This window comes from Notechis scutatus, chromosome 3 (assembly GCF_049901735.1).
Source record: "Notechis scutatus isolate UNSWTSFEM ecotype Mainland chromosome 3, rNotScu1.2, whole genome shotgun sequence".
NCBI lineage: Eukaryota > Metazoa > Chordata > Lepidosauria > Squamata > Elapidae > Notechis > Notechis scutatus.
Window position 1 is genome coordinate 107,564,516 of NC_142011.1, and position 15,183 is coordinate 107,579,698.

The following is a 15,183-nucleotide window of genomic DNA, read 5'->3' on the forward strand; positions in this document are numbered from 1 at the left end:
TGCCTCTGGTAACACCACTGTCCAAAATTGCTGCTGATAGGCAGAAGCAGTCGCAGGTATCCTTCATCTGAGAATGCCCCTGAAGTATTGCTTGAAAGCATCCAATAGTTACCATTCTGTGCCTCCCTCCTCTCAAATAATGCTATTTCCTGATTATTCTAAGGAAAAGTTTACAAATTCAAGAAAATCTGCAATATGACTGTATCTCCCATGACAAAATTAAAAAAAAAAATCCTTTCCTATTTCTATGAGTGAGCTTATATTTTAAAAAGACAAAGAGAAAAAGAAAGTTTAAGAGAATTATCCCCAGAGTTTGAGAAAGTGTATTCACATTTTGAAGCATAAGCAACCTAACAATTTTGAAACAAGGAGTCAATTGCTCCCAAATTTTAAGGAAACCAAAGTTAGAACAGGAAATAATAATCAAAAGAACAAGTTGTATGCTGCCATCTCTGTAGGATTATAAAAGGAGAATAAGCCCCTTTATGGCTTCCAAAAAATGAAAATAATATTAATGAGAGCCCTTTTCTCCCTCATGCAACTATACAAAGCATCAAGGGAAGAGAATTCCTTCAAACTTACCCTTTTCCTGTGGTTAATATACCTGAACTGAAAAGACCAGATGACCACTAGATAGCAGGGAAAAGATACAGAAACTCTTTACTGCCATTGAGTGGTTTCCTAGATTTTTCATTCTAGCTATGGTAGCATTCATTCATTCATTCACGCTACCAAAGCTTTAAAAACATAAGCATACATACAAAAGCAATACAAAGATGTTGGACTCCGTTATCATCCTGACTTGAGAGCCTGAAGGAAGAATCAGATTTTTAAAGGCTTCTAGAAAGACAACCAAGTCAGAGCAATTCAAATCTACAGTGACAGAAAGCCACTTGTTCTAGGCCCATTGAGATGGCATGGTTTTCAGAAGGGATCTTGCTGCCAGATCTAATGGGATAGACAGAAACTAGCATTCATTCTTTCTGGCTTCTTCAAATTGGAATGAGAAGATAGATGGACAGCTCTTCTCAAAAGTAGAGTCGTCTATGTGTATGTGTTCTCCTTGCAATAGAAAATCCTACATAAATGTAAAAGCTATGTATATAATGGTGAGTGATGGGCAGGAATCCTAGCTTCATTCTCCCCTTTCATATGATGAAAATGAACTTTTGAACAGAGCCAAGGAATGCCGCAATGTTCACATCTGTGCTATTGAGACAAACAATCATGTATCTGATTACTAATGAACAGCCTTCAATCATTTGTGATTATGTAACAAGGGCACATATTTAAAATGCCTGTGACATTCCATCTTTAGCAAACTAAAATGCAATCAACAGCAGCAACAACTTTTTCAATGGAAGCAGAAGTATTCATATGGGTTCTTTCTGAATAGCAGACGGCAAAGCTTTGTGGAATTCATTGGGGACCTGTCAGTTTAGTCATTCAAAAGACATGGTTCACTTGGTCAATTCTACCAAATCTGTTCTTCAAAACTTAAGAAAGAGCAGGCCATTGTGCTAAGATGTTATTGAAGGGAGCTGTTGGCATAATGAATCTCAGTTCCAAAAAGGATAGGTAATACACAGAAAATATGCTAGGTAGGAGAAAATGTCATCAAAGAAATAAGTACTCTTTTTAATATATATGTGTATATATAGTATATGTGTATGTGTATATAAAGTGTGTGTGTGTGTGTATGTGTGTATATATATATGGTATTCAGCTTTGTTCGGGTATTTTCCCATGTCATTATAGTTGTGCTTTTAAAGTTGTAGCAACGTTTCGGCAGAATCTCATCTGCCATCATCAGGCTTCTTTCAGACTTTCACAGCCGTTTCTGTTTTAAATTTGGTGCTGTTTTAAATTTCATCCTGATTGGTTGGGAGTGCATTATCTGGAAGCCTGCACTCTCAAACAAAAAAATCTCCACACCACAAGCCAGCCAAACACCTGGGCACAAACAGACTCCCCCTGATACCTCCAGCTCAAACACACCCCAACCAGGCACCCAGATGAAACCTAGCTTCCTAATAAATGATGGCCGTCCATTTACTCAGAGCCAAGCCACACTAAAAGCCTCCAATACATGAACACAATGTTGCCAGCCAATCAAGACAAAAAAAGCTACAAAACAGACAGAAGATATTAGAAACACCAATCAAGCAGAACACAGCAAACTCCAAGACCAATAAACACAGACCAAGACTTCCAACCAATCAGGATGAAGAAAAAACCATTCTGGCACAGCAGTAGGCTAGCCCCAAATTTAAAACTGAAACGGCTGTGAAAGTCTGACTCACAGACGAACACAATATAGAAGCCTGATGATGGCAGATTAGATTCTGCTGAAACGTTGCTACAACTTTAAAAGCACAACTATAATGATGTGGGAAAATACCCGAACAAAGCTGAATACCATATACATTACATACATATATACATACATACATACATATTTTCTTAAGTTTTCACGGGTACTTACATGTATGGTATTCAGCTTTGTTCGGGTATTTTCCCACATCATTATAGTTGTGCTTTTAAAGTTGTAGCAACCTTTTGGCAGAATCTCATCTGCCGAAACTCTCATTAGATGAGATTCTGCCGAAACGTTGCTACAACTTTAAAAGCACAACTATAATGACGTGGGAAAATACCCAAACAAAGCTGAATAACATACATACATACATACATACATACATACATACATACATACATACATACATACATATGATTCTTAACAAGATAAAAACAATGCAGATATTAGAAAAGAGACAAAGAAAATAAAAAAGAACAAAGAGGAAGAAGAAGGAAAATAGAAAAGAAAGAAAAATGAAAAAAATTATAAAGAAATGGCTTCCATTCTTTTTGACAGAAGTTATAAATGCATTTATATTTTACCCCCTCTCTTTAAGCTTACATCATCATTTCCTTTTTTTAAATAAGCTACCCTTTCTAATCTTCAAATCCATAAATCACAAGTTCATTTTTCTCTTTTTTCAGCAAAAAGTCCAAAGTGTTTCCCGTCACTGATAAATGTACTTGTTGATCTTTTTTTAATCAAACAACTTTACACTGCCCTCTCTGCTAGTTCTGTCATCTTCACCAACCATTCCTCCCTTGTGTGTATTTTAAAGTCTTTTATTTTTGCTGGTATACTAATAGCAGTAATTGTATTTAAGAATAAATCCATAGCTCTTTTCTAATTGACTGTCCCTTAATCCCAGCAAGAAACATTCTTTCATTTTCCATTTCCATTCTTTGTTAACATCTTTGTCTTTTGCTTATTAATTTTAAAACCAACTAACACTACTAAATCCTTTAGTTTTTCCATTTCTTCTAGAGGATCTTCCAACATCATTACCAGGTAATCAGCAAACGCTCTTAAAAGGTTTCTCTTTAAATATTTAAATAATCCAGCAATTCTCTCGTGTTCAATGCTTCCAGCTTTCATTTAGATTGAGGAATTGAGTCTTTTCCAGTGCACTGAGGGAAGAAAGGAATAATAATGGGCATCTGGATTCTAAAAATCAGAAATTAGACAGAAGCTGTGATTCTGACACAGAACACAGCTGAGACAAGAGAGGCTAGACTTTCCTGTTAGAATATTAGAAGAATATGCCTGACAGCAACTGAGACAAGGAAGGTTAAGACTTCAACTGAAAACACAGGAGAAATGGAGATGGAGTGAAGAACCTGGGCTGATTAAGCCTCTTAGCAATTTATAGTAATATCCCAAAAGGAGAGTATCTGTCAAGAAGGTAGAGGTATCCCTAATCCTTCCCGTATTTAGAAAGGGTAGTTCAAAAGGGAGGAAACAATGGGTGAGGCACTCCAAAGAGCCATCCCTTCCCAAACCTGCATTGATCTTAAAGGATTAAATTTAGGAATCCTAAAACTGAACACTCAGTAATATTTATCTACAGGCAAAGGCCTCTGGGCAACAGGAGGTTGGCAGGGAAAACAAACAAAAGAGAAGTTCTATTTCCATTTGTTTAATTTCCCCCTTGAGAAGCTTGAGCGGTACAACTGAGCTAGTCTTCAATCAATCAATATAGCTATAGCCTGGGCTTCACAATAAAAGAGTAAGATAAAACTCTATAAAATCATTTTAAGTATGCATTTAGTATGAATGGCAAATCCAAAACACACAATCTTTAAAAGACTAAAAACAACCATTAGAAGTCAATAAACAAAGATATCTAAATCTATCATTCAAAAATATACCCCAGAGTGTTAAATTATAACTGACCTTGATTAAAACATTTGAGTGAATAAACATGGTTTGATCTGGCCCTGAAAGAGCAAGAAGGGAAGATGGTAAGACTTAATGAACTTTCCTAAGAGGACATTTCACAATATGGAGCCACCACTGAAAATGCTTGCTCACCTCAAATAATCATTCAGTTAGGCTCAAAATATAGAGAAATATACAGCAAGGCCTCTGACAAGTATTTTCCTAACCAGGAAGTGATTGGTAGATAAAAGCTAGTGTTTTTAAATTAAGTTGTTTCTGTTTAAAATCTTCTATTGCAGACCCCTTTTGTTCCTTCAAAAGCCAAAAAAGAATCAACCTTGTGGAGGTTTAGCTTTTTTTTTCAATGTAAGATCAGATTATCTAGAAAAAAAATATTTAAAGGAAATCAAGTTTAAAAACAGAATTGAGTGAAATCTATAAAGTCTATAAAATGCATGGGGAGTTATTAGGTGAAAGTATGGATTCTCTTTGAAAAGCCAGTGTAGAAATGTCTCAGCTAGAGAGACTGCTGTTTGAATTTCACACTGACAATTTGCTCTGAAATGGAGATGTTTTTATGCTTTCCTTCCAGGACTACTAATGGTAGAGCATTAAAGCAAACAAGGGAGAAAGTTCTATAATGAGAGTGAAGATACTTCCTTGTAGTAAGGAAGAAAAACAAAATAGCCGTTTTGCAATTCCAGAGGATTCCTGGTACACAGTAATGTATTTGTGAGCAGAAAATGATTTTAAAAAATTAGATCTGTAAAACAAACCACTCAAAGATCAATGAACTTTGAAGCCCACAGAATAGCGGAGTAATTGAACTATGAATATGAAAGGTAAAAAAAAAAAAAAAGCTGGCAGCAAAAAGAAAGAAGGAAAATTATGGGGAGAGGAAATTGTACCACAAAAGCAAGATACGATTCTATCCTGCAGACGGATATTGAAAAAGAGAAAGTGCACCAAAGGGTTAGGGCTAGGGCTACTGAATAATGGCTACAAAAATGAGGTTGACAACTAGAAAGCAACAAAGATAGGTTGCTGCAGCTTTTCCCTAGTATCTAATGTCATCCAGAGTTTTGAATTTTTGCAACCCAGATAGCAGAGTTCTATTAAAACCGTTCTCTGCTGTTCAGTATGGAGTGGGATTAGGAGGAAAAAGATAAAAGAGACTTCCTTCTTTCTCACACACTTACACCCCACCCCCAAAACACATAGTACAATAAAAGAATCAGCAGTATTTTAGTTGTGAACCTGTTAGGAAGAAAGGAGGATAATGTATGTTTCCTTCCCACATATCATCTTCTCCTTCCTTCCACATGGGAGGAGAGTGTTTGTTAAGAGATGAGATGTTGTTCTATGTTGTCAGCCGTCAACCTTCTCTCCCCCCCCCGCTTCATCTCACCATGTAATATAAAGTTGAGAAGATGGGTCCAACAGTTGCATCTTTTCTTTATCACAGGTAGATTCTTGCTGTTTGCCAGAATTGACTAAGCATCAGGAAGCAAGTTGCCATGAGTAGCATTTCAGTTGGGCAAATTCTCAGATTAGAAACCACGGGGAGCCTGATAAATCAACATGGGCTCACAGTTTGGCAGTATGTTCCATCCCTTTTAAGGACAATTCTTCTACCTATCCTTGGCAAATGACTTTTCCCATTTTGTTGAAAGTTACCATTTGTAGTAATTTGACTTTGGTGCACTCATAGATATATACCAAATAGTAAATGATGGTTTTGAGGGTTTGAAGAAGAATAATAGTATTATAATACTAAGAATAGTATTATTTTGCAGAATAGTATTGCTGTTTTAATGATGACATTATAGCATTAGCACTTGAACTTATATACCATTCCATAGTGTTCTACAGCACTCTCTGAGCAGTTTACAGTGTCGGCCTATTGCCCCCAACAATCTGGGACACATTTTATCCGCCTTGGAAGGATGGAAGGCTGAGTCAGTCTTGAGAATCAAACTCCTGGCAGTCAGCAGAATTAGCCTGCAATACTGCATTCTAACCACTGCACCAAGGGGTTCTTATGTGATAGGCATTATTTAATACACAAAGACTGTACAGGTGCAATAAAACCCTTAGGCCCTAAGTCTTGAGTAGTTGCCCAGAATCACGTTGGTAAGAAGAGCGGCCATAGAAACTGAAATAAATAAATACGCCAACAAACTCTTTGATTAATGTAGACAGCATTTCCATTGCAAAATTTGACATTGCCCCATTAGATGTTTAAAGTGAGACTGTACATACAAACCAGGACATGCAAGTTGAGACACTGGGGTAGAGCTAAGCTATTGGAATGACAATGAATATGCTGTGCACTTTTTCAACAACAATGCATAAGAATGGAATGGTCCAGCGGTGGTCCTCAGAAGGAGGATGTTCTATGAAATATTAGGGAGTATGCAAACTCATATTAAAAATCTACCCCAAAATATATTAGAGAGCTTTCATGTAGCTTGCTAAGGTTTCCCCCCCACTCCCCCATTTTTTTTTCCTATGTAAAATTCTTTCAGATGTTCTTTTCTTGCTGGCAGTAAAAAGTGGGAGGACCTCCTTAAGGCTCAACATGTTACAAAAAAGATCATGGTGGCCACCACAGCATCAGAGACTTGTCTACTTGTGACTTATTCTAGATGTTTCGGGATATTTTTTTAATTTTGATTAAGTGTGAGGTTAAGGATTTAGATTTGAGCCAAAATTGGGGAGGGAAAAACGCTGGGGGATTTTAATGAAACCTTTGATTACCTCCTCATCCCCCAGTACAAGTTTTTCTGAAGGAGTACTTATGTATAGTATCTACCAAGAATGTTAGAAGGAAAACAATTGTAATGTTTTCCAAAAGATCTCCCACACTTCTCGGGGAGGTGAGGGGGTAGCGTTCATAATAAAATCTCAAAAATACAGGTAGTCCTCAACTTACAACAATTCGTTTAGTGAGCATGCAAAGTTACAATAGCACTGAAGAAAGTGACTTATGACTTATGATCGTTTCAGCATCCCCATGGTCATGTGATTTACATTCAGATGCTTGACAACTGGCTTATATTTACTACGGTTTGCAGTGTCCCAGGGTCATGTGATCCCCTTTTGTGACCTTCTGACAAGCAAAGTCAATGGGGAAGCCAGAATCACTTCACAACAGTGTTACTAATTTAACAACTGCAGTGATTCACTTCACAAGAAAAGTCGTAAAATGGGGGGAAACTTACTTAACAAAATTTCTCACTTGGCAACATAAATTTGGGACTCAATTCTGGTTGTAAGTTAAGGACTACCTGCATACATTTTACTGCCACCCTCTTCACCCCCATCTCCCAAATTATAAGATATAAACTTGATATTAATACCACCAGTCTATCTTTGGAACAGGAGGAGCCTCTGTTATCACAACTGTGGATTGAATTTAACAGAGTTGCAATTTGCCGGGAATAGGGAAGAATCTCTTTGGCTTTTGGTGTAGTTGAAATACTTTTCACCTGCCAGGATTTTCCCAATTCCCCCTGTAGCCAATTCCTTAACTTCTCTTTTCCCATTTATTTGATGCAGCAGCATGTTAAATGTTGCCATCCTGCAGACACCAGGACATTAAGTGGCCTATAAATTGTGTGTCTCGGGGCCACTTTTCCCTGTGATGGATGCTGTCCAGAATGCTCATGAGCGACCATCTGGTGGCAGAAACACCCCCTGGATATGGAGCTTCTAGGCCACCTGGCATCCATTCTAAGAACACAAACATCATGATGAATCACATTTCTTGGGCTTCTTAGCACCTGAGTTGATACTTTCAAACGAAAATGACAACAACCCTGAGATATGCTTGGAAAATCAATACCAGGAGGAAAAACTTCCAATAAATAGTTGAAATTTTTAATGCAACAGAGTTATAAGATAGACAGGTTTATATTCTGAGCCAGTCTTGGAGCATCACAAAAAAAGAAAGTACATAACAGAAAGCCTTAAAAATATCAAAACAAAGTCTGCCATATATATATATTAATATTATCTACTTTCTCTTTGTGATGCTTGAAGACTATATTACCTGGCTTGGAATACAAACCTGTCTATCTTATAACGCTGTTGCATTAAAACTTTCAACAGTTTACTGGAAGATATATAGAAGGTGTGTTTTAAATTCCACAGTCTGGGAAATATTCTCAAAGGTCCATAGCATGACATGAGAACATCTGAATAACTTTATTTTAAATACTTTAAGACCTCTAGCACCCAGTACTCAGGGACAATAGTGTTCCGCACTTATTTGCAATGGTTCATTAAATAGTTTCCAGAACTTGCAACGTTACCTAATCAACCCAGATGTTCTTAGGAACCTCATAGCCCAAGTTCAGTAATGGCTGGGTCAGTATCATTGCAGACATCCGTCATTCTCTCATTTTCTTTCTCATTCCTTGCCTTTATTAAGGAAACTCCTTCCTCCATTAATACCAGAAAATGTAGAATTATTTGCCATGTTTGTTCCATACTGCATGCTACATTAGAGTCACTGTGGGGAATTCTAAATGGAGAGAGTTAACCAATCGCCTTTTGGGAGGGGCAAAGGGGAGGAGGGACTATGAATTTAACAAAGGTATCAATTGCAGAGGTTGAAGATATCCCAATGTATCCCACTTCGAGCTGAGTTGATGTGGTCTTTATTCATTATTAAGAAGGTATGAAGTGAGCCAAGGATATAGCATTAATCATTGTTTTTACAATTCCAGGGCAGTTGGATTACCTCCCCCATTGCAGCAGTCATGGTAACTTTAGCCTGGAAACCTGTGGGTGCATCTGTGATGAAGGCTGGGCTGGGAAGAATTGCTCTGAGCCTCTCTGTCCCCTTGGCTGCTCTAGCCGGGGTGTATGCATTGATGGCCAGTGTATTTGCGACAACGATTATAGTGGGGAGGATTGCTCCGAGGCACGTTGCCCAACTGACTGCAGCTCCCGAGGACTCTGTGTGGATGGAGAGTGCATCTGTGAAGAAGGCTTTGCCGGAGAAGACTGTAACGAGCTCAGATGCCCAGAGGACTGCTCAGGGAAGGGAGTCTGTGCCAATGGGACTTGCATCTGCCAAGAGGGCTATGTAGGGGAAGATTGTGGGCAGCTGAGGTGCCTCAATGCTTGCAGTGGACGTGGATTCTGCCAAGAAGGCCTGTGCTCTTGCGAGGAAGGTTACCAAGGACGGGATTGTTCAGCAGGTATGCCAGACTGTAACAGTTAAGATAATGGATAAATATAAAGCTCAAAGGGCTCCTAGCAAACTTCAGGCCTTACTTTGTCATTTTTAGAAATCTGAAGCATTTTTTTTTAAAGGAGCATTTGCCAAGGAAATTGTTGGGCCTAGTATATACATACAACCAGATCCTCTAGAAGTTAGTGGATTATGTATCTTTTAAAAAAAAACACTGAAAAGGGTGATTTTGCATGGACATTGTTGACTTAGGGGCGATGAGATGCTTGAGGACTTTGCTCAATCCTCATTTTTAAGTAAACAGACATAATTTGCATTCCTCAAAATACAGACAGTCATTAACCTCCAATTTTAATCTCCAATATCATTACTCTCCAATTTCTCATTTCTCTACAACAAATAAACTTTAAAAGCATATAAAATACATACTTAAGACAATCCATGTTAAAGAATGCATTTTACCATAGAAAAAAGAAAATATTTTAATATGAAAAATCATGGGATAAATGCATTTTCTTTAAATATGCAGTCATATCAAAACAGGAAGTAGACATATCTATGCATCCATACTGCAAGACATACTTCTAGTAATAAAGTATATTAGTGAAAGAACTTTATTATTGAAGCAAGCCTCACGAAGTTGTTAAAACAAGTCTAGAAGTGAGGAGGCTTCTCTTCCAAGGAGCTTCTAGTCCAACGGTCACTAACCGGTGGGCCGCAGCCCTGTGAGAAAATTTTGGTGGGCTGCAGAGAAATCTCACCCCCAGAGCACCCCCCTCAAAGCAATTAATCCAGGCTGAGCAGAAACACGAGGCTGCGCCACCCACATGGCCCATGGGAACCCTCCCCGCCCACTCACTCTTTACCTGGCAAACTTGCCTGCTAAATTGCTATTTTTCCTTTTTCTGACCATCAGCTGTTCTGCTGTGCTGGGAGATTTAGATTAGCTAGAAAGCAGGAAATGGTTGGATTTCTTGCTTTCTAGCTAGTCTTTAGATCTTCGGCTCTGCTTTTAAGCACAGCTGAACCTCTCTTAGGACTATAGCTTCTATTATTCAGTGCAGACTCACGGCAAGCAAATTTTATGTGACAGACTCAAGTAGCCGATCAAGTAGATCACTGAATGATTTTGTGAGCAACTCAATCTGCCTGCCTGCTTTGCCTGATTTTGGGTAAAAGTTGCTCTTTTTTTATAAAAAAATTCAATATTTACATAGATGGTGTGTTGTAAGTTAATTTTGTGAGTTTACTTGCAAGGAAATTTTATGTGACAGACTGAGCTAGCCGATGGTAGATAGATAGATCTCTGAATGAATCTGTGATTCTGTGAGCAACTCAATCTGCCTGCCTGCTTTGCCTGATTTTGGATAAAAGTTGCTCTTTTTTATAAAAAAATTTAATATTTATATAAATATTTATAATATTTACATACAAGCCATGCCCAGCCAGTCACATGACCACCAAGCCACACCCACAAATTAGGCCATGCCCACAGAACCGGTTAGTGGTCCCCGGGATTTAAAATTATGAGTTTGGTGGTCCCTGAGGTCCAAAAGGTTAGCTACCTTTGTTCTAGTCTATATTTGGTAAGAAGAAAAGAGGAGGATCCAGATAAGGTCAAAAAGTCAAGAAGGTGGCCACAACAGTGCAATCTAAGCATCACCTGTTTGTTTATATACTGCTGCAGATACCCCTAGTGGAAAGGAGATGCCTAGCTCAGAGGGACCATATAGAGTTATATTTTGCAATGCAACTGAATGCAAATAAATCCTGGAGTTTTATTTTCTTGCTACTCGTGCTTATTTGTCAGCCTTCCTGGGTAGACTAGACAGATGAGCTAATTGTACTTTATTGTAAGACCTAACAGAATCTTGCATGCAACTCTAAAAGTACAAATCTTCTGCTCTCTCATTTGCAGCCTGAGAAGCTAGGGAGGGTGGCTTCTGACCATTGTGCAACTGTGGATTCTCTTATCTCTTCCCTAGAGAGCATGTCTTCACCTCACCAGTGCTCAAGATCTTTCCTATATCTTTCCCTTATGTTTTCCAAGAGCGAACAGACATTTTCTGCAAGAGTTGAACTGCTTTCTCTGAATATTATTCCTTTTTCATTCAAGGACTGAAGACTTACCACAAATCAAACATAGCTACCCAAAACTTCAAGGCTGGACTCTGAAGTCTCTAGGAAAATAATGTCATAGTAGACCCAAAGGCCAATGCTCTGTAAAGTTCCTGAAGCAGAAAAACAAAGAAAAGTCACTCAGCTAAATAAACAAAAGATTAGGAGTCATAGCACAGAATAATTGTGCATTCTTGATAAGGAACTTTACCGGCCAATATGACTGGGGTGGTAGCAAAAGATCAGATGATGTCAAATAGTCTTTTCAATATATTATTTTTACTCTGTGTAAAGACTATGCTGAAAATATTGTACTTATTTCTAGGTACTACTTTTAAGGAAGGACATTGACAAAATAAGAACAAATGGCTTAAATTACAGGAAAGTAGATTTCAATTGGTCATCAGGAAAAATTCAACAATAAGACCCTGTGAACAATGGAACAGGACAGACTGCCCTAGGAATTAGTGGACTTTCTTTTGCTGGAGGTGTTTAAATGAGGTGGGGAAGCTCTGGGGCAGGGATGCTACAGTAATGGATTCATTTGGGTACTGGGTGGGATTACCTACCCACTACCTAAATGGGGTAGGGATTGTGAAGAATCAGACACGACTTAATGATTGAACAAAGGGACTAGATAATCTACAAAATTTCTTTAACCTTAGATCAGAGGTGGTATTCAGTAAGTTCTGACCAGTTCTGGAAAACCGATAGCAGAAATTTTGAGTAGTTCAGAGAACCGGCAAATACTCCCTCTGACTGGCACCGCCCCCGTCTATTCTCTGCCTCCCGAGTCCCAGCTGATTGGCTGGGTCTTCTTTTGTTGCCCTGCACAGGAGAACGGAGCTGCAAAGCAGGTTAGTGGGGTGGGGAGGGAATGGGATTTTACAGTATCCTTCCCCTGGAGTGGGGTGGGAATGGAGATTTTACAGTATCCTTCCCCTGCCATGCCCACCAAGCCACACCCACAGAACCGGTAGTAAAAATATTTGAATCCCACCACTGCCTTAGATTCTATGTTTTTACAAAGAGGTCTTATTGAAATAGGCTAGCTGTTGAGTTATAACTTTTATTACATGGGAGATTGAAACTGACAAATATTAAGAAATTGACAGATAAGCAACAAAGCCCCAGTTCAAGGACCTGTGTTATATATTCTGGATGTTACAGTGAGGTAAAATGTGATTGCAGCTTCTCATGGCAAATCTTCACCAATCCCTTAAGAATACTGATGCAGAATTATGCAAATAGACCCACTCTTCCCCCAGTAAAATAGTGGAGACCTGCTGTTCTCAAATACTGTCAATGAAATATTATGTAAATACTATTATTACACCCCTTCTTCTTTTCTACATAAAATAGTAAAATTTCTGCTCTTGTTAAAAAAAAAATCAAGCTGACCTTGTGCAAGGTATGAAAGTGCTATTATGTGGTGGAAGGAAGAAATGAGCCATTAAGGAGAGATTTGGACAAGGATTTTAATACTCTAGAGACAGAAGGAAGCATGTAACCCCAATAATCCCATCGTGAATTTTAGTATGAGCTGCATCTATTTCTTGACCTGGCCTATCTCAAAGGGCTGACAGCTTTGCTCTTCTCTGCTCTCCTTTATTGAAAGTCTGGAGAGATGTTACTAGCAAAATCAGAGGAGGGGAGAGGTGGAGGGTAGGAAAGGAAGCCAGAAATAAAATGCTAACAAAGAGGGCAAACCATGAGAATAACAAGGGCTTCAGGGGATGCTGGCAAGTGACCAGAGGAAAGAGCAGCAACCCATGATTCCCACAACTTCCAGCACAATCTCTAATCATATTTGCAGCAGGTCACTGGATCTCACCTTCAAGATAATCTAGCTGCCTTTGAAGACCACTTGAATATTGTAGCTGGTACAAAATGCTTGTTAACCTGCTTGCTAACTGACACTTGTTGCCATGAGCTGTGAAACTTGCATTAATTTCCAGTGAGTTTCTGGATGCAATCCAAAATGCTTTCACCTATAAAGTCCTGCATGGCTGGACAGGTGGGTACTTGCCAAACCACCTTTTCCCAAAATTAAGCTCTTTGATACATTCTTTCAAAAAAAAAACACCTGCTAGTATTTCCCATTTTCAGGTGGCAGTTGGGGTGTAAAATTCAGAAATGCTGTTTTGTTTTGTTTTGTTTTGTTTTGTTTTAGTTATGGCCTCAGTCCTTTGGAATAGCTCCCTTTAGAAATTAGACTAGCAGTCTTTTGAACATCTTCCAGAAACTAATGAAAACAGAGCCCTTCTGGAGAATAGTATGTTTATTGTTTTAATTGTTGTTGCTTCATTTTTAATTTTTATTTAACTTAATTAGTTTTGTTTTTGTGGACATTACAATCATTATCTCTCTTTAATTGTTAATCACCAAGAAACCCTGTAGATTACAGTAGTATGACATGTAATAAATAAATGAATCATGAATATCTGTGATAGAAGCATTGTAGAAGAACAAAGGATTTTGATTCCAACCTTTAAGAGTATCAAATCCACTTCTAATATCTGAATATGTTGTTGTCAGTCCCTGTATTTCTGATAACCAGCAAGGATTACTCAGTGGCACAGAGCTATTAACATTGAATAACAGGCATTTTTGGAAGAGTCCTACATGTTGGGTGATTTATACCATTCCTCAGTCAAGTAATACAGTGCCCTAGTCTCTTCTCTTTTTTTCTTTTTTCTTTCAAAAGAGCAGGAGGGCTGTAATCCTAAGGGCTTTTCTACTTTTGCTTCGAGGAGAAGGCTATTTAAACAATAGGAGAAAAGTGCTGTTTCACATTTCTCATTTCAAATAGTAAGCTTAATAAGGGTGAGAAGAGGTCTTGTGGGAGACCACTCCTTCCTAACTCAAGGCAATTTCATCTTGCTAAATGAATTGTCCAAAGAGAGTGAGGCAAAAGAAGTAATGACCAGAAACAGCATCTTTCCTGCTAACGTTTTCCAGAAGTCTGCCTCTTTCCTTTTTGCAGAGAAAAATAAGAGAATAACAGAGTTGGAAGGGGCTTTGAAGGTCTTCTAGTCCAACTGCCGAAGACCCTATATCATTCCAGACAGTCTCTTCTTGAAAATATCCAATGATGGAGCACCCACAATTTCTGAAGGCAAGCCATTCCACTGAATAATTTTTCCTGTCAGGTTGGAATGCTCTTTAATTACTCCTTGCCCTCAGGTGCTTTGGAGAATGGGTTGACCTCCTGTTCTTTGTAACAATCCTTCAAGTATTGGAAAACAGCTATGTCACACCTAGTCCTTCTCTTTGTTAGACTAGACATACTCAGTTCCCTTAACTGTTCATCATGATTTAGCCTTATCATCTTTGTTGATCTTCACTGCACTCTTTCTAGGGCCTCAGCATCATTTTTGTATGGTGATGACAAGAACTTGATGAAGTATTCCAAATGTGGGCTCACTGATGCAGTATAGGGAGGTATTTTCTGGGGTCTTGATGCTATCCTTGATGAAGCCTAGGCCTCCATTGGCTTTTTTGGCAGCTGCAGCAGACTGCTGACTCATTCTTAAGTGGTGGTCCATCAGGACCTCTAGATCCCTTTCACAGGCACAACTGTTCAGCTATGTACCCCCTCTTCAATACCTGTGCATTTTGGTTT

At 38.5% G+C, this 15,183-nt stretch overlaps 1 protein-coding gene and 1 long non-coding RNA gene across 4 annotated transcripts in view; one reads left to right on the top strand and one right to left on the bottom strand.

The window, feature by feature from the left end:
• TNR (tenascin R) overlaps positions 1–15,183 on the top strand; it is a 481,637-nt gene that overhangs the window by 384,531 nt on the left and 81,923 nt on the right. For all 3 annotated transcript variants that reach the window (XM_087960907.1, XM_026669153.2, XM_087960908.1), the window contains one exon: positions 8,971–9,447. In XM_087960907.1, the coding sequence (XP_087817033.1) occupies positions 8,971–9,447 (477 nt within the window). The remainder of the gene's footprint in view (positions 1–8,970; positions 9,448–15,183) is intronic.
• Positions 9,324–15,183, bottom strand: part of LOC148131326 (uncharacterized) — a 48,533-nt gene continuing 42,673 nt past the window's right edge. The window contains exons 2-3 of the long non-coding RNA XR_015748726.1: positions 11,571–11,671; positions 9,324–9,457 (exon numbers count right to left, since the gene is read on the bottom strand). This is a non-coding gene — a long non-coding RNA (uncharacterized LOC148131326). The remainder of the gene's footprint in view (positions 9,458–11,570; positions 11,672–15,183) is intronic.